General features: G+C 51.6%; 1 protein-coding gene across 2 annotated transcripts in view; it reads right to left on the minus strand.

Annotated features, from left to right (window-relative positions):
- Nucleotides 1-20,599, minus strand: part of TBCD (tubulin folding cofactor D) — a 160,421-nt gene that overhangs the window by 62,879 nt on the left and 76,943 nt on the right. For both annotated transcript variants that reach the window (XM_045774877.2, XM_045774875.2), the window contains exon 14: nucleotides 9,819-9,975. In XM_045774877.2, coding sequence (XP_045630833.2) covers nucleotides 9,819-9,975 — 157 coding nt within the window. The remainder of the gene's footprint in view (nucleotides 1-9,818; nucleotides 9,976-20,599) is intronic.

Consider the following 20,599-nt stretch of genomic DNA (forward strand, 5'->3'; position numbering starts at 1 on the left):
CCACGTGAGGCACGCACACCTGAGTGCCAGGGAAGTCACAGGGAGAAGAGCTGCCGGACACAGGGGCCTGGAAGGCAGATTGTGCTCAGCCTGCTCTGGGGGAGCCCAGAGGATGAGAACCAGCCACGCTTGGGGGGAGGGGAGAAGCAAACAGGCAGGGCTGACGTGGACACGGATGCTCGGGACCAGGCAAGAGCTCCCCAAGATGGACAGTGAGCACACAGGGTCGTCCACAGGCAGCCAGTGGAGCCTCTGGGCCCTGCCCCTGCTGAGAAACCCAACCAAGTGCAAAAATCAGCTATCAGGGTCACACAAAGTCCTCCAGATGGCCATGCCCCCACCCCCAAGCCAACCACAACCGTGCTCTGAGAAAAGGAAGCCTTTTCCAAGCTCATAACATTCATCAGACTTCATTTAAACCCCTCTTCGTTAGGTCATCACACTTAATTATTACTGATAAAACAGAAACCACTCATTTGACTTTGTGAAGTTTTAGCAATGAAAACAAAGGATTTGGGGCAGGAGTGGAGACAGTGTTCGTTCTAAGGATGACGCGAGAACTCGCATCCCCTGCCAGCCCAGAGAAAATGCTTTTAAAAAGGGGTATTTCAGACACACGGAGGCCACCTCAAAGCAACATCACCCGTCCTCCCCGATAGCTGAGGGCCTGACACGACCCACTCCTATTTCTACATCTCAATCCTCTTCCTCCCTCCAAATCCCTGGGACATCTCTTCGGCACATCCACACTTCCCAGCTCTCCCAGCCTAAACAACGACCTCCTGAACCCGACCAATCCCTCGAGCTGCAGCACGTCCGTCAATACCGAGTGGCAGCACATCAACGCCCCCTGGCACAGATCTCCAGGCGGTGACCCCAGAATCTGTGAACATGTGGCATTACCAGGCAGAGGGCAGTTAAGGCTGCAGGGGCCGGTCAGGGAGGCTATGTCAATAGACCCCACACAGTCACAAAGGCCCTGGGACTGGAAGCAGGAGGCAGAGGAGACCCAAGAGACACAGCCTGAGGACTTGGCCTGAAGCTACCATCTCTGAAGATGGAGAAAGGGCCACAAGCCAAGGAACACGGCAGCCTCTAGAAGCTGGAAGAGGAATGGATTCTCCCCCAGAGCCTCCAGAGGGAACCCACCCTGCCGATACCTTGGTTCTAGCCCACTGAGACCTGAATCAGACAAGTTACCTCCATGCCCACACTGCGAAACCCTCCTGCGTAGTAAGAATGAATAAAGCATCAACTCACGAGAAAACCCAGGTGAAGCTACGTGCGTTCTGCTAAACGGAAAGTCCACATATTCTATGTGTCCATACAGAAGACATTCTAGAAAGGGCAAAACTATACGGCCCAAAGCCAGTGTGGCCAGGGGGCCAGGGTGGCCGACTACCAAGGGCAGAGGGGGGGACCCAGGGAAGACAGAACTACTGTTTGGGACCATAGTTGTGGTACCCAACTCTGAATCTCTCAAAACCCACAGAACGGTAAACAGCAGGAGGGAACTTTATTGCAGCAAATGTAAAAGATCCATCAGGAAGTGGGGGACCCCGACAGTCAAGGGCATGCGTCTGTTACACAGAGCAGCACCACAGCAAGGGCCAGCTTGTGTGACCCTTGACAGGGCAGGAGAGATGTGCCCCTCGTAGGCTGTGGGCTAGCAGATCTGGAGACACTGCATGCGGACAAGTAAACACACAGCCACGAACGAGAGCCAGGAAGAGAGAGGGAGAGGGAAGAGAAGAGAAAGCTAGGACAACGGGGTGCTGGGCTGTCGTCGCACAGTCCGCACGGACGCAGGGACTCTGGCTGGAGGCACGCTTGGTGGGCACTTGTGCATCGGAGAGTAAGCAGAGTCCGGATCTCAGATCCCAACACAAACCCTTGGAAGCAGCTGATTTCTGGGCTGGGCCAAGGGAACAAAAGATAAGCCTGGAGAATCTTGTCATGCTAGAAAACCAGAAGGTATTCAAAAAGATGAAAGTCCCAGTCCCACTGAAACGACACAGCAGCCAACATGAAACTACTCCCAAAGGCCAACGGCAGAGCCATCTGAACAGCATAACCAGCAAGGGTTAGACGACAGGCCCAGGGGCAAATGAAACCTCCAGGAGCCCACACAGACATCCACAGATCATGCAGTGGGTAAAAGGGGAGAAGAACGCCTTTTCCTTATGAGAGAACAGCCAAGAGAGTCCCTGGGAATACATGTCACGCATAAAGGAAGACAATCCCAGTAGCTTGACAGACCCCACCTCAACCAGAGGACCAAGGGCCGCATCCCCCACACTGAGTCTGGGGTGGGCCCCAGCCAAGACGCCACCAAGGCCACCACCACAGACTGGCTGCAAGCGAGAAACTATGGGGCGTGCATTTCCCACTGTGGGTGCACTTGGTGACAACACGAGGGGAGCTGGTGAAGGGCCCACGGGAGACTTTCCTACTCTTCTTATAACTCTCCTTTAAGTCTCAAGTTGGTTCAAAATTAAAATTCTGAAAAGCAACTAAACATCTGAAGATTTCAGTGTCTTGGGTCCTTTCACTGGCGAAGCCAAAAGTTCAGCAAAACTCTCTCACCAGAGCTTATTCCCTTTCTCCTCTAAACTCCTGACCACAAACTACAGACGAAATGAGATTTAAAAAACACTGGGCTTAAAAGAAAAGTCACCTATTGCAACATCACACTGGCTTTTGTTAATAAAATCGTAGAAATCATTAAACTCATGGAGATGTGTTAATGTGATCTCTCAATAACTAAAACTTACATAACTGCTGTTCTTTACAAAAACATGTGTGGTATGCGTTCCTAAACATATTCTCAGAATTAATGGAAATTTCACTACTACTGTTTACGTTTAACAAGAGCTGCTTTATCATAATCCATAAGATCATATGTATTCCAGGAAAAAATATTCACAAGATTTTCTGCTTCAACATCTGACACAAGAAAAATGGAAACTTACAACTTCACTGACTCTGGGTCCAGGCAATACTACCAAAAGTTTGCATTTTATATTGAATTCTTAAAATTTCCTATCAATCTATTTGTCCTAAATCATAATTTTCAAATTATGGAACACTGATTAACGAGAGAAAGGCACAAATGTCGAGAAGAACTGTGAAACCACCCCATAAGCCAGCCAGAACCCCTTTAAGGTTACTCCTAAGTGATGGGTCCATTTCAACAATTCCGGGCCCTTCCCACCCGTCTGTGGACATGCTGGCCCCACTCAGGGCAGGCTGAGTCCACTTCCAACCAGGCTCCTGTTGGTGCAGCCAAGGCCCCTGAGACAACTCGCAGGTTTGCTGTGAGTGTTCTCACAAGGCCAGCGCGGCGGACAATGAGTCTGCTCTGAGGGGCTGGTGGGGGAAGGGGCCCCATGAAGACAGCTCAGCTTCAAGCCTTCAAGTTCGTGTTGCGACCGAGCCAAAGTATTAACAGATGGCTCTGGAAGGTGGCTTCTTGTTTTGCCATGTATGTTAGCTACTTCCCTCCCTTCCAGCCGGCTCCGAAATAACCACAGCAGGCAGCCACCGGGGCTGGGTGTCCACGTGGTGGCCTGAGGGCCCCTGCAGAACAACAAGACACGGGCTTACACTGGCCCGAGCTCAGCCTCACATGGGTCAGTAGGACCCAGAGCCTCCAGCTAGGAGGGGAGTTGTGACGAGGCCCAGCGCACACCATGCAGCTCCTGTCTTAACTGGCCACAGAGTGACAACGTATCGAGACCATGCATCACAGGAGCCCCAGAAGGTTCCATCTCTAAGTAACCCTGAGCAGAACCAACTGTGCGTGGCACATGTGCCCGGCTCTGGGCATGAGATCCCCTGCGTCCTGTTGGTGAGCACACACTACGGTGTGGAAAGAAGGAAGGAAGGAAGGAAGGAAGGAAGGAAGGAAGGAAGGAAGGAAGGAAGGAAGGAAGGAAGGAAGGAAGGAAGCTGGCCTCCCACACAGCTGGCCTCCGAGGGGCTGTGTTGGCTGCAGTCTGGGAGCCTGGCCGTGGGGCCTTGCACACGGCCTCAACTTTAGTCACGTTACCTTCTGCATTCACAAGTAAACGGCTGAAAACACTCCCTGATTTATCAACATTCTACCAAACTTAACAAAACAGAGTAGGAAAAATATAGCAGTACCCCTTAAAAACACAACTTTTAGCCGTATACAGGCTCTGAGGTTAATTCAAGACATCAACTGTGTGGGTAGCTATGTATATAACCAGATTCTAATACCATTCTGACTAAAATTCTATACACTTTCAGAACAAAATTTCACACTTTCAGAACAAAACCGGCTTATCGAGAAATACTAGCATGTTTCAAACAAACACAGGTCTGATAATATTGACCAAATATAATTATGGAAGCTCCCACAGGCCTGAGGTCCCCTTTCCTCAGCTGGACAAAGCCGAATACATGAGTCACCAGCCCTCCTTCCACACTCAGAAAGGGGACGTGAAGAGTGGCCCCAGGCCAGCCACGCACGCTGCCTGCCGGGCCTCAGTCGGGCTGGAACGCGTCGCCAGTGTCTTCACCTGTTTGCTTTCGCTGGAGGAGCGTATATGATACTTCACCAGGATTTCCCAACACAGAGAAATGGTCCGTGTCAAACAGAAAGGGACTTTTCTTTCTTGTCCGCGCCAGGGGGAAGCTGCATGCCTCTACCTGCCCTGAGCTCCAGGCACCTGGTTTTCAACGGGTACAGCAAAGAGCAGATCTCACCCCAAACTCAGTTAACCTGTAGAATGTTTTATAGTAAAAAAAAAAAAAAAAAGGCAAAATACACTGTTTTTACCCTAAGTAACACACTGATCCTGTCATTCTGAAGTAAAGGAACTTTATAGATAAACACCAGACTAATTATTTATTATCCAGCCACACTGTTTGAAAGTGCAAATCACATCGTTTTTTGAGTAAAACGCAGGACCTGCCCATGACTCAATCTTCCTTCCCTGAGTCGTAAGAAGCAATGCTCACACCGGTTAACAAGGTGGTAAAACACAAGAAACTTCTGAGGCACTTTTATGTCCCCGCAGAGCCACAGTGGAGGCTGAGTGGCGTTTACCGGGAGGACAGGAGAGCGCACTCTGGTCACTAACCACCATTTAACTTTTCTTGAAGAACAAAAGGGTTATCTTCCCTCTGGAAGTCTGCCATTAAGAATCGCTGAGTGAGAACAAGACGTAGCTTTGAGCAATGCTTGCCATTTCCTGATTTTTCAGGACAATCTTGCCCTCGAGGAAGAGATCTGGGACTCTCAATCCCCAGGCCCTGCCCACGCTGCGAGCCGCTTGCCGGGCCTGCTCCGCAGGCTGAGTGGGCGCTGCCGCTGGCGCAGGAGGGCCCTGCGGGGCTGATGTCAACAGGGGCTTGGCTTACAAAGGAGTTTCAGGTGAGGAAATCACTAGAAGGTGACAACCAACGCACACGCTAGCAACAGCCGGCTCCTTTTTCTTCTTCTTCTTGCAAATTAGCTCCTGATGACCAGTGAGAAGGCATTTTATGGGTAACGCACAACCATTCGGGGCCATTTTAACTTTGTGTTTCACTGTTCCTAAATTACAAGTGGCTTTTCAGGAAGGCCTATTTACTTTTCCCCAAAATAATTATTCAGTCTCTTAATCTGCGTATAATGCTTAAGAAATACGGGTTTTTTAAACTGACCATTTCAAAACATGATTGAATCTACCTAAAAAACTGCCTTTCTGATATTTGTAAGACCGAGAGGGTCAGTGCATATTCACCAGGAGGGAGAGAAGCTCCACATTCCTTCGGGAGGTGAGCCTGTCTCACAGCCGTCCGAGGAGGTGAGGGCCACAGACTGACCCTCTACCTGGGCTCCTGCCCTGAACCCAGGCCCCTCTCACTGTCACTACCACCCCAGTTCCTTTCATTAGGCGTTGCTACTTCATTTCCACAAGTACATTCTGATCTCAACCGTCTACTTTTGCAGGATCCACTGGAGAGTTTGTGAAAGTACAATTAAAGATATCATGGTTTTATCATGAGCCAGGATTAATGGGTTTAAAAGCTGACAATTAAAATGTGGTCACTTATTACAAACTGAGGGAGGCAGGTCTCGAAGGACACACCCCAACCGATACTCCTGGGGCAGGGAGGCGCATGCCGGCAGCGTCCGCCAGGCTCCCCAGCACCATGACTCACCTCCCAGCCCGCCCTCCCGCCCCCGGATGCCCACAGTCCAGATGGACGGGAAGAGCTAGAGCACAGGTTCCCTCAGAACCTGACAAACTAGCCTGAAAGCCTGCTGGGCGCAGCTCCAAAGGGCACCGGCTCATCTAATCCTGAGATGGGCACCGGGAGAGGGGACAAGAGGGGCCTTTCTCACAGAAACTCCCAGGTTAATTAGGAGAAATCAGGAAGGTAATGAACCAGGAGTCTTCAACCCCCCCACCCCCCTACCCCACCCCCGCCGCTAGCTACCGGTCTCCATGTGTGTGATCCCAGCAATTACTTGGGCATGCCCAGGGAGTGAGAGAACCCAACCTCCCCGAGATCGAAGAACACGCTGGAACCCAGGGAGCTTCTAAGGAGAGACGCTGGCCTCTGCCACAGTCACTGCTCTCAGGTCCTTCACGCTCAGTGAGTTGCTCAAAATGAGTCCCAGCTCAGAAAGGTCAGCGTTCTTAACACCCACCTTTACACCCTCCCAACACGTCCCAGACACATGGTGGGGCCCTGCAAGATCCTTCCCCAAGACTCCCAAAGAAGGGACTCCGCTCCACCCTCTCTGCCACAAGCAGTCTGCAAAGGCGCACTCACTCCAACGAAGGCAAACTGACCCGGGCAGACGGACCAGTGGTCCCTTCAAAGCCCTCCCGCCAAGTGTCACTTACCAGGAAGTGAGTCAAGAGACTGGGACCCTCCCGTGGTGCAGAGCCAGCTCACTGGGCCCCAAGCCTGTCTTTCCTTTTCTGAACAACGGATGGTGACCCTGGAGTAAGGTGTGCCGGTGCCCCTCCGCCTCTAAAAACGCAGAGGCTTTGTGTGGGAAGCACACTCTGGAGAAAGGAGCTCACTGGCTGCTGCGCAGGCCACTGGCAGGCTGGTCCAAGCATCTAGGGCCTGGGACCCACAGACTCAGGCTGACCCCCAACTTCTACACCCATGACACGCAAAGGCCACGCTTAACGTTTATCAACATCTTTCCATTCACTGATGTTTTTCTCTATGACATCAGAGACCAGTAGCAACAATAAGCTCTGAAGTCTCAGAAAGCAGACTTGCCTGCGGTTAGAAGAGCCTCCCTGCCAAAAGCCCAGAGCCCTGGCAGAGAACCCTGGGCCCACACATCAGAGGGGACATTAGAGTTGGGACCCCCTAGTGCCATAGGAAGCTTTCCCCAAAGTGCAGAACGGTGAGCGTGATGGCCCCTTGTCCTTCTGTATGGCTCTGGACGTGCAAGGCTCCTGCTCTCCAGGTGAGCAAAGCCTCACTCTGGTCCCATTTCCTTTGGCAACCACTTAGCCCTGGGCCCTGCTTCTCCCATCAGGCTGGACCAAAGAGGATCCCTGGAGAAAGCAGGGACACAGATTCCTGTGAAGCTTACAGTTCTCAGACAAATGTTACACTGAAAAACAAGTGTGTTAGGATTGTCTGCACCCTGAAATGGGAACAACCACGTAAGGAGCCAGGTCCCCCTGAAGCAGTGTGTGTCTGCTGCAGAGGAGACCGTCAGGACGTCTCAGCACAGAGGCAGGCCGCACCCTCGTGCAGCACTGGGCCTGGGCATCCGCCTCCGGCACAGGCCTGACCTAGCACCTGTCTGCTGTGAGACTCTGGGCAAGTGTCCTGAGCACTGTCCCTTGCTTGTCCTCAATGGAATGGGAAGAACCACAGCCCCTACCCACACCTCACAGCATGAGACAGTACCAACCTAAACAAGTCTGACTGCCCTGTGACTGACATTAATAATAAGTATGTTTTTTGCTTTCATTCTCTAGTTACAGAAGAACTTCCAAGAAGTTGAGGGGCAGGACAAGAAAGCAGCGGGCAGTGCCTTCCCTCAAGCCAGTTTACAGTGCAGCGGAGAGCAAATGCAGCAGGTGGCCAGTGGGGGACAAGGTGTAGGCAGGAACCAGGCGCTGGCAGTCTCCCCAGGCAGCCTGACCCTCGCTGCTCCTTGAGGATCACAAGCAGCCGAGGCTATGGGCAAGTGCGGGGCACAGGTGCACGCAGCCTTCCTCCACCCCCTGGGCCTCCTGGCCTCGGGCCGGCTGCTCCACAAGACAGCATCTCCTAGGCCACAGCCCTCTTGCTCCGCCCTGTACTTCCCCAGGTGGACACAGCTAGGAGGAGCCAGGCCTCTTTAGGACTTCCTCGGAAGCACTTTATCTCCCTGAACAGGAATCAGAGTCCTCAGGCTCCTCTGGAGGCTTCGCTTTGATGTGAGAGTCAAGACTGAGCGACAGAGGCCCCAGGCGCACGTCACAGGTGGTAAACAGGCCTGAGGCCCCTCTCCCAGCCCTCAAATCCTGGGGACATGGGACACCAGTGAGAACAGAGTGACGCTCCAGTCCCCAATCCCTCTGCACCCACAAGGAGGAGCTGCAGGAGCCGAGACCCTGGCTGCCCTCTGAGCTTGCTGCTTGCCAGGCAGGTCGGCAGCTCCTGCGGGCACCCGGGGCCGCCTGAGGCAGAGGGCCGGCTCCAGGTGTTAAGACCTGCAGGGTCTCACACACAAACCTCGGGGCGGCACCTCCTTAAGAGCTGTGGGAGGCAGTTTCCACGACACGAGCATCATTCTGAAATCCATTTCTTAGTAAAAGTTGCCAGGTAAGTATTTCGCCTGCGACTGACACAGAGGCTGCCACCGTGCTCAGTACCCCTCCCCTGGCCACCTAACCACAAGAAGTGGAGACCTGACATTCTTCAAATCAAAGAAACTTATTTTAGTCCAAAGACGGAGTAACAAGTCAGAGTACAAAAATTAACTTAAAAATCCACTCTACTGGGAATACATCTGTTTTGCACTTTTCCCAAGCAAAAAAACATCAGATCCTAAAAGTGGGGCATGACGTCACAGGTGCCGAGATGCCTTCGGGAGGCTCCAGCTGGGCATGCGCAGCGGAAGTCCAAGGACCTGCGCTCAGGAGCCCAGGAGTGCCGCAGTCCACACAGGGTTCTGATGGGCTCATGAGCCTGCCGGCTTCAGTTCTTTCACCAGGAAACCAGAGAAAATATATTGTTCCTGCCTCACAAACCTGTTCTTGAGAGTGTTGATTCTTGTTTCAAAGGCACTGACGACGAAGCAGGCTAATAAATGTTGCCTCAAGTGAATTTCAAGGGCAAGTCCATAAAAATTGGAATATTAAGGCTGGACAGAATGCAGCCCCCTTAACAAAAGCAGCTTTTTCTTCCCTCGCTCCTGAGCCTTCCCTAGGAACTCCTTCCAAGGTGAAGGCTATGATGGCAGAAGTTCCAGAATTTCTCTCAGTAGAACACGAATACACACTCAGAAGATCGAGTCACGAGCCCCCCACCTGTGCTTCTTCCACACCATCCAAAACACTAAGGATCTGCTAGCCACAGGCCAGCCAGAGCCTCTAGAACATTCCTCCTAAACACTCTGGTTTGAAACGCTCACCCACAAAAAAGGAGCTTCACTCTTAGAGCTGCTTCTTTTCTATAGGTCACCCTTAAAATTATCCTATTAGCTCATTAATACCTATTTCTTGCGGGAAAGGTGCCGCACCGGCTGCTTCCCGTGCGCAGTGTTGTCAGGAGGATATGATCCCACGGACAACCCCAGAGGCACATCCGACCCCGCCACATCTGACAGACTTTACCTGGAAATGGCGGCCACAAAGGGCTGCAGCTCCTGGGGCTCATAGGCACGCGCGAAGGCCCAGCACACATAGCAGGCAGCATCTCTAACGTTGGTGCCCACGCTGCAGGAACCCCGCTTCTCCTCGTAGGTCAGCGCCTTCAGGATCACGGGGACAACTGGGCACAGGAGACAAAACAGTGAGTACGGGGCAGCAGCGCACCTGCCACCTCCCCAGCACCAGAGGCAGGCACGGTCCAACCCAAAGCCACCTGGTCAGAAAGCAAGAGTTCGGAAGGAAAAGGGAAGTCCACCAGCTCAAATCAGGTGGAAAAGTTTTATAAAAGCTGCCCACAAATGACATGAACAAGTCAAAGTGGGTTCAGAACGGCACAGAGATGTCTGGGTTCTGCTGGCTGCGGGGACCACAGAAGCGAGACCACTTCTCCTCTGGCCAGAAGTTGGAGCCTCCTTGGGGAGGAGAACCCAGGAGTCCAGGGGTCCTAAATCACTCAGTTTCAGAATCGAGAACCACGATAATAAATTAAATCAAGCCCAGGGCTACTTCTGTGTTTCTTTAGGAATAATCAAGACAGATTTAATTATCTAAAATATCTGTAATATATGAAGTAATTTGAAGTCCATACAGATTATCCTTCTGGTTCCATTTGAAATGAGTAATTTAATACTGCAGGTGTGATTTCTGATATAAAGATACTAGAGAATTTTAAGATACACAGTAAATGTATTAGAATGTTTAAAGGAGCGAAAATTTTAGCATATTTATCTGTTACATTTGTTAGATTCATATATTTCAAGTACTTGGGAAGAGTGTGCTTATTAAGACGTAAACTACTTCAAAAGAAAGTAAAGTACACTGCATTCATGCACAGGACTTAAAAAACATCAGAGAATTTAATTAATGTTATGAATGAGCCAATTTTTTAAAAGTCTCTTAAATTATTATAATAGGAAAATGTGATAGGAAAAAAAAAACCCTAAGAAAAATTTTAATTTGCAATTCAAAGATAGAATACTAATTTTTTTTTTAGAAGTCACAGTAAATGGGATTTTCTGAAAGACCATGCTCTAAGTCCCAACTTACTAATCCAAAACCAAAATGATGCCACCATAAAGCCCACTGGCAGCTCACTCTGGTGCTCAGAAAGCAGTAAAAGCAGAAACCACCAAGTATGTGTTCTCAGAGATGGAGTGACTGCGTGTCCCCGCTCCCAGGCACTGGTGGCACCTGGGCATAACCACTTCCAGTGAACAACACCTGACCCCTAACACTGCAGGACAGACAGTGGAAGGGCAGAGGACACGGCCCCCGCCCCGAGGGGCGGTCAGCTGCACAGTCATTCTATCAGTGCACACGGCCAGAGCGTCCTGTGTTCCAGCAGCCTCCCGCGTCGCTGACGCTATAGTTTCCCACCCGGGGCGGGTGCTTGTGGCAGGAGCATCACACATTTGTCCAGTCAACGGGTACGGGACAACGACAGGGATCGACCACTGACAGAAGGGAGAATGAAGCTAAAAGCCAGTGCACCATGTGGCCCAAAGGCAGGACAAGAGGGGACCAGCCTCAGCCCCTTGCGCGTGCATGTGCCAGGGCCTGCCCAGGATTCCGGCACCATCGCAAGCCCCTCACTGTACACTTCACGCCGGCCCCTCTGTTTAACAAGAAGACTAGCGAGGCTACATGCACACAGGCTGAGAAGACGCTCCAGGCAGGGGTTTAAGAGAAGTGAAGCAGCAATTTCCTGAACATGCAACTATCATCCCAGACATTATCTTCCAGGAAAATGTACCTAGAAATAGCCTTGAGCAAAAAATCAAAAAAAACAATAGGACTGTGATTATCAAACACAATTTCCCCTCTGCCTTTCTGCAACTAAGGATATTTGATTCTATATAAATAACAACAAAAAGATTTGATTCCATACACTTTTTATATACATACGGTGATCATTTGCAATTTATTATAAAATATTAACATAAATTCACTTAAAATTACACAAATATACTCCGAAATAAATTATTAACAAATAAAAAGCTCAAAGACACGGTGTTACCAATTACCCCCAACTCAGCCAGGAGTGAGGATGGGACTAACCAAGGGCACCTGAACTAGCTGCCCCACGGAGCACAGGACACCGGGGCAACTGCACCGAGCAGGCCGGGGATCCCAGACCTGGAGCCCACCCTCTTACCGAGTTCTCATTTCCTCAACGGAGACGCAGCAGGGCAGTCCATGTGGGACGTACCCCTCAAACGCTACAAGGGCTGAAACTGGGTCTGTCTCCCCTGTGTGTCCCACCTCAGCCAGAGGCCACACACACCATTTTCTGGGGGGCACAATTCAGGGAGGGGTGGTCATCCCAGAGCCACCCCTCCTCACTCCGCCGAGGAGCCGAGGCCCACCCTACCCATAGCAGCCATGCCTCTAGCGAGGACCTGCCATTCCTCCCCCCATGCTTGCCCAGCCCCTCCATCACTGCCATACCACCACCTGCTCTCAGTGCCAGTCTGTCTGACGACTCACTTCACAACAGAGCACCCCCCCCCACTCCCGAGTTGCATCTCTCTAGGCCACACCAGAGTGCTGCCCCTCCCCCCTGCAAAGGCCCTGGAGCCATCTCCTCGCCAGGCGGTATTGCTGAGCAGGCTCCGCCTCCATCAGTCAGCACACCAGAAACTAAGCTCAGTTTTCTGAAAGAATACCTACTAGTCCTCATGAATGTCTACTGAAGATTACAACTTAGACTCCCGAAGCATGTACCAGTGCCAAAGCAAACGAGAGGGCACTATCACAGCTGCTGTAGATAAAGTAGTTAAATCCAACTAGTGATTTTTAAATTATTAACTTGAACTAAACCAACTCTGTAATGCTTAAAAATGGGTCTTCAGTGGTTCTACCTGGAAAAATTGCAGGTCACCTGGGACTACTCCTAGTTTGCTAACGTTGTTCACATGCACGTTCCATGCTAACGGGACAGCCCATTCGGGGTCCAACAGATGTCAACACTAATAGGCTGTGGCACCTTTAAGAGGCATCATATAAACGCAGTATCACTGCCACACCAGGGTCCCTAAGACCGGCACTGTCGCTCAGCCACTCAGATAGCTCTGGGTAAGACCGTTCAGCAATTCCATAGCCTCAGGGGAATCTGGATGCTAACTGCTGAGTCCCAACTAATCGGTCCACTGGACAAAATCAATTTCAAGACAGACAACTAGGAGTGACGGCGGCCAGCGCTGTGGGTGTCAACTTCAGGCAGGCATCACACCCACTACCACACTCGGGACTGCTCGGTGCCAACTGCGAGAAGCCCACCTCCACATGAACACGGCCCCCAGCACAGGTCTGCTCGACCTTAAGGTCACTCCCATCACATCCCTGAGCCTGACCCCAGGTCAGGGAACCCGGCGGTCTCTTCCCAAGTGAGAGTGCAATAGTTTTCCAAAGCATCACTTTGTTGGCCGATGAGGTCCGTCAGTCATAAGGAAAAGGACACAAATGGCTGGTTTATATTCCACTAACAGACCCCCACCACAACTCACACACAGACCATGTCACGTTCTGGCCAACACTGTTGGGCAAATCACCAGTCTAGTTAGTGGGTCCAACCTTGGTCCATCTGGCCCACTCTGTCTCCAGGAGTGGGAAAAGATCAGCCTGAGTGCTGGCACTCAGGCTCAGCCCTAGAGCACAGGGACAACAAACCAGTGGGGAACACAGGCCACAGGGACTCCCCCCCCCACACACACACACCCTGACTTTATCCCTGGCACCCATACATGCCCATGTGCCGTGTCTGACAACATGCAGGTACTGGACTCTCTGTCCTCCCGCAGAAATGGGTCAGAGGAGTAGAGGCCCGTGCTGCCTGGCTTGAGGGGCCTCTCACCAGCAGCACCTACCCATGTGGACACCTAGCCACGCTCCGCCCAAGCCCCTGGCACAAATGTCTTCGAAGCCTTGATTCTGTCATTCAGCTCAGAAGCCTCTGATGACCCCTCCCTAACACCGGCAACAGACATCAGCGGCTGACCCTCCAGAGCAGGTGAACTGGCTGCCGACAGCTGACAAGGGCCTCACTGCTGGACAGAGAAGACAGTGGGAACATTCCCCTCACGGTCGCTGGGAGGGGAATCTGATTTGCAGAAAGTAAAACAGCTCAGAGGAGAAAAAGTGAGATGGTGGATTTCTTTAACAAAATTGAAAACTTGGGCCTGTCAGCTCGGATTCATCGCAAGCTGGCACCAAGAGCACCGACCTCAGGATGCAGGGGGCTGGGCAGAGTCGTTTGCAGCCACCAGACTCCAGGCACCCTCCAGCCTCTTCTGTGCAAGAGGCCAGCCTCAGAGGCCATGCAGGGCACCCAAACAAGCTCCCACAAAGCCGGGGGATGTAGTGGCATATGGAGCAGAAACAGTCATTGCCCCAAACTTTAACAAGTCATTATCAGAAAAAGTTCAAAATCTAACCACTCTTTCCAGATTCAACAGGTTTAAAATAAGGAAACTCTTCAATAGCTTTGAACAAAAACCTTTCTCATGGTTCCAATTACACACTGCAAATGCGTGTCAAATATATAAGATTCCCCAGAGGGCTTCCTTTTGGCAACCCAGAGTCCTGCAATGTAATTTAAATACCCTTCTCTCTAGACAGCATGTCATTTGTCTAACGCCAACCGCCTAAGGACAAAGCAGCCTCCAGGTGAAAGAAACGACTTAACCCCCAGAGTGCCACAGGGACCCAGGCCTGCCTTGCAGAGGTAGAAACCATTCATCCATAAAAGAAATCATCACACAGCCAGAACAGAAGTTACATCTTTTGGTAAGTCACGAACTAAACTAATTTAAAAAGCAAACTCCTGGGGACGCCTGGGTGGCTCAGCGGTTAAGCATCTGCCTTCGGCTCAGGTCATGATCCCAGGGTTCTGGGATCAAGCCCCGCATCCGGCTCCCTGCTCAGCGGGAAGCCTGCTTCTCCCCCTCCCCTTGCTCGTGTTCCCTCTCTCACTGTCTCTATCAAATAAATAAATAAAATCTTTAATAAAATAATAAAAAGCAAACTCCTCACTGAAGGCATTCACTGCATGGAGCCGAGTCTCCGGGAGGCACCTGGATGACGCCTCCCAGGGACGCAGCGGGCCGTGCCGCCCCATCACACGCTGGGGCTGCATGTGGAGCCTCACGCAGACCCGGGGAGGGCACCGTCTTCCCAGGAGCAGGTGTGCACAACACCACAGACTTCCATTTCAGTCACCAGCACAAACAGCCATCGTACCTTCCTCAAAAATGCAGTCCAACTTGCTCAGAAAAAAAGCCAGTGTCGAATGTGCTAGGGGGCAAGAGGAAATGATGGACAGAATATCTAGTTCCATAGACATTTTGGTTTTCAGTTCCCACAGGACATTTCTGAAAAACTGTCCCAAAGGCCCTTAGCTGGCCTGCAGGCAGCAGTGACCACATTACCCAGAGGGGAGGTACAGGCTTGTGTGCTGGCCTTGCCTTGGCTGGTAAGGGACCCCAGCCCACTGATCCTGGGAGAGCTGCTAGGGGTCGGCACCTGGCCCATGCACCACCTGGGTCCACCCTCCCCTGCCCCAGTGGGAGTACCCATAGAGGCCACTCCCACTCCACCGGAAAGTCACAGGGCCATGCGGGCCCGCAAACCCTCCTTTGTACCTTCCCTGTAGACAAGACCCTGCCTACCATCACACTCGGAGCGCAGCTGAGAGCCAAGATGCGTCTGTCACGAGGCTGCGAACAGATGCTCTTTCAGTGGGCACCATGGGAAGCACACAGTCCAGGCTGGGTGGACACCACCGTCTTTGCAATGCACACTAGCCATAAGAGACACACATGGCAGAAGAGAAGGAATGCACTGTCTCAGGCCAAGAGCCCACAGTCTCACCTGGGGGCAAGAACTTCTCAAACGCTTAAAAGCAAGACCACGGCAAAGAACAAGCAGCCTCTACTCTTCCACAGGGCATGCCCTACACCCCTGCTGTCGAGGGCAGCTCCCGCTGCCCCACAGAGCCTAAACAACACCTGAGCCCACATCAGAACCGGGCTTCCCGAGAACAATGACAGTAAGCCAGTGAAAACCACTTACTACGTCAAACAGCTAGAGACTCAGATTAAATCCATGTCAGAGGTCGTAAGGAAGTTGGGGACACCGGGGCTGCCCCCAAGCTCTCCAGGACATGGCCAGCCCAGGTCTTCACTGTCCCCAAACCATCCAAACTGCCCACAGAATTGTTGCTCAGAAAGTGGGGACTATGTTTTCAGACTGAATCTTTCAAAATGACTTGTCCGAAAACATTAAAACAAAATACTTTCTCAACTCTCTGATTGTCTCCTTATCTGCTCCATTAAAAGTGAGTTTGCATAATGTGACCTTGTATGTCAACTATATTTCCATCATCACAAAAATAAATAAAATGGCAAAAAATGGACTTTCTGCATGGCCTGGCGAGTCCACTGTTCAGCATTTACCCCAGAGAGATGAAGACTCGCCTCACCTCCACACCGGCACCTGCACACCAGTGCTCGCGGCAGCTCCCCCACACACAGTCCCCAAACACCGGAAACCACACACACACGCACGCCCTTCAGCGGGCGAATGTTTCACGCACATCCTGCCACGGAGTCCTATCCGCCAGTGAAAAAGGAACCACCTGGAGATACACACAACCGCCCGATGAACCTCAAGAAACTTTGCCGAGAAGGCAACGGAGGCGGACTGCGAGCTCCCTGCAGGCGACACTGAAGGACCAGCAGCAGGCACAGCGGGCTCGGCGGGGAGGGCCTCTGCTGCTGGTCCCAGGTAGCTGGTGGGGGCAGCGGGCTAGGAAAGGCCTGACTCCCAACAGCACTGCCACCTGACAGGCACTACGGAAGTCGGGGCTTCACAGGAGGCGCCCTGCTCCAGGGCAGCACGCCACCTCCTCCGCACGTTATAACAAGGCTGCGAGGAGAAGTGGGGATGCCGACAAAGTAGTAAGAAAACCAGTGAGGTCAGATCACGAAAGCTCTGACAAGGAGGGCAGCAAGGGGGCTCAGCCGCTGTAACACGAACCACATGGTGCAAGGGTGGAGGGCAAGAATGGGGATCCACAAGCCCCCGTCAGCCCTGAAATCGGGCTGGTCTCTCGGCTCCACACACTCCCATGCCAACTGCACAACGAACACAGGTTGACCGGCGTTACCATGACACCTGTGACATGCAGAACTCGCTAATGAAAACAAGTCACCAGAGAAACCCAAATGGTGAGAGATCTCAAAATATTTCTAAAATGAAACCTTAAAATGACTAGAAGAAAAAAGGCAGGCAAATGTTATCTATTCTCAGGATGGGGAACAAATTTCTAACAATGAGGCAGATGTTACTGTTTAAGTGTTGTGACCTGAACAGATCAACACACCAAAGCAAGTAACAAACGTAAGTGTGCCAGCAGCGATCACATGTAAAGAGCACACATATACCCCAACTTAGAGAAGACGAAGCTGAAAACAAGGGTGGGCACACCTGATGGCCAACAACAATCCCAGACACACATGCTGATGCAGCAGGTGAGAGGCCGTGGGTGGAAAGTCTACAGGCAGACCCTGAACTAGCTACTCTGCTCCCAGGCCCTTGACCCCAAGGACACGGTACAGGGCCCCACTGTGTGTGCAAAGCCCCTCACACGGAGTCAGGGGCATGACCCAGTAGTGGGGGCATCCCTGCAGTCACATGGCCTCAGTGCACCCTCAGACCCCCACCTGGTGCCGTGCACTTCCTGGGAGGCGTCTCCAAGTTGTCCTGAGCGCCTGCACTGGCGCAGTCACGGTTTGTAGCAGCAGAAAGAGACCTCTGCTAATGAGAATGGAGGGTTAAACCGAACACAATTCATGCTGCCCTCCAAGACAGCGTCTCACACTCAGAGAGCACTCGTAACCTCGGTGAAACGCAGTGCTGTGACTCACATACTGAATCCTGATCATCGGTACTCTCAGCGCCAGGCCCTCGTCTAACTCACGGGAGGTAGGGGCACTTCACCCACCGCAAGGTGCAGGATGACGGCCCCCAGTGAGCCCAGGCCTGGACTGCAAGCATCACACCGAGGGACTGCTGCTCACTCAGGGCCCCTGTAAGCCAAAACAGCAACAGTGCTGACTTCCAGGTAGTGAGATTTCTGGCTCCTCACAGGCACCTCCCCCTGGTGACACTCCCACAAGGCCCTCTACATCCCAGAACTCCCCAGCCCACCCTTGGGGTAGAGGCAGGCACTAGGGAGGTGTGGCCAAGACACAGAATACACCATGAAGCCTGGATCACTGACCTTCAAGGCCGTGGGCTCCTTGTCACCTATGCCACGCAGCATCTTCTGGGTAAGATCTGGCACCTCTTCCCTCCCCCCCAATTCCCTGGTTGCCAGGAGGTTTAAGGAAGGGGCCAAATGTCAAAGCAGGTGCCACTCTGATCGCTGCGGTGGTTTCCACGAGGCGGGGCAGGCTGCAGGTGCACCTCCCACAGGAACACCTGCCTAGACTGTCTGTACTGAACATCTGCTGTCTATGTGGTTCCAAGTGACCCCTCAAGTAACCTTGGGCTCAACACATTCTACCATTTTCCCGTCACAACACTGAAAACACAAATTTCAGAGACTTAATTAAAGACATCAGAAGAGTACTTTTTTTAAAAAAGAATTTTTAAATGTCACTTTTTGTGGACTGTACTGTAAAATAACCTGAGGATCTTTTTCCTATTTTAAGAGATAATCCGACATTTTCCTTTTAAAAAAATCAATTGGGGGCACCTGGGTGGTTCAGTCAGTTAAGTGTCTGCCTTCAGCTCAGGTCATGATCTCAGAATCCCGGGATGGAGCCCCATGACAGGCTCCCTGCTCAGTGGGAAGTCTGCTTCTCCCTCTCCCTCTACCACCCCCCCAGCTCCTGCTCTCACTCGCTCTATAAAATAAAATAAAATAAAATAAAATAAAATAAAATAAAATAAAATAAAATAAAATAAAATAAAACTGAAACATACCAACACTCTGAGACAGAACATAAGCAAAATCCCCTCCCTGCTTCTGCACACTAACCCTTCAGAGTGTACAACTGCCGCTTCCTACCAGTCTGGCTCTGCCGGCAACACCGTCCGGCCACTTTACCCGGCAATGAGCTGCACAGAGGGGCCCAGGGCTGCCCACTGACACACACAAAGGCTTCACTGCCCAGGGCCCAGAACACACAGACTTGTTCCTGGCGTCCTCCTGTGCCAGGCTGTGCCCCTCTACAGATCCTCCCCACCCTCCTCCATGGCCACCTCCCACCTGCCCTCTGAGGTTCACACTGGAAGGACGTGCTACCCACTGAAGGGCTCCCTGGATGCAGGCTGGGTGAGTCCATGCCATCTAAGCCCCAGAGGGTCCAGAGGTCCCATGTGGTCTGAGCCCTCTCCCCAGACTGTGCACGATTTCAGAGCAGGGCACCGCTCAGTCCATAACCTCAGGGTGGAAAACATCACCTCTAGGAGCACAACTTTTTTTTTTTTTAAGATTTTATTTATTTATTTATTTGAAAGAAAGCAAAAGCGAGAGAGATCACAGAGGGAGAGGGAGAAGCAGACTCACCGCTGAGCAGAGAACCCGATGTGGGGCTCGATCACAGGACTCTGAGATCATGACCTGAGCCAAAGGCAGATGCTTCACCAACTGAGCCACCCAGGTGCCCCACAACTTATTTTTTTTTTTTAAGATTTATTTATTTATTTGAGAGAAAGAGCACAAGCGGGAAGGGCAGAGGGAGTAGGAGACAGAATCTCAAACATATTCCACGCTGAGTGCAGAGCCTGACACGGGGCTCGATCTCACGATCCCAAGATCACAACCTGAACAGAAACCAAGAGTCAGATGCCTGACCAACTGCGCCACCCAGGCACCCCTAGGAGCACAGCTTTTTATGATAAAGACTGAGGTGTCCACGGTGCTCCTCTCTCCCTGCAAATACCTCATATCATTCTGTCAGTTCAACACTGCCAGTAGGTTCTCAGGTGGTAGTTCCAGCCCTGGCTATCATCAGAATGACCTCTGGTGCTCCAGAATGTAAACATGGCTGCTCGGGCCCCTCCCCAGAGACACTGGTCCAGGACCAGCCACAGCTATGGCGAGAAGTCTGGGTCACAGGCAGCCCCCCACCTTCTAGCATCAGGCTGGGATCCTCCACTGGCAGAACCTTCCACAGAGGCTTAATACCCACAGCTTGAGAAGCCAAACCACATAAAGTAAAAAAAAAAAAAAAACATATACATACATATGTATATATATATGAAATCTGCGCTCAGATTAACAAAGTAAATAAAAACCAGAAACGAGCCTTACTCTTTATAATGAAAAGGTCCTTTTCAAATATGTGAAAGGCAGAGCATCAGTCAGTTAAGTGTGATACCCTTGATCTCAGCTCAGGTCTTGATCTCAGGGTCGTGAGTTCAAGCCCTGCATTGGGCTCTACGCTGGGCATGGAGCCTACGTTTTAAAAATAAATAAATAAACAATTTAAATGAATAAATTAAATAAAACATGTGAAAGGCCAGTCTGACAGTTGAGAACAAGGTGTTAATGCCAAACGCTGACGTACACGCACCCACACGCACCCACACGCATCCACACACAAACAACAAATACAGGTAATACTGTGAGTCACGATGTCACTCTGGACCCACTGTGGCTGGGACCCCTGCCCTGGTGACCCGGCCACCAACCTGCAGGTACCCTGGGTTCCTAGCTCCCCACCAAGGGGCTCTCC

Source organism: Ursus americanus, chromosome 23 (assembly GCF_024610735.1).
Source record: "Ursus americanus isolate L20-20 chromosome 23, mUrsAme1.1.p, whole genome shotgun sequence".
In the NCBI taxonomy this organism is placed as follows: Eukaryota; Metazoa; Chordata; class Mammalia; order Carnivora; family Ursidae; genus Ursus; species Ursus americanus.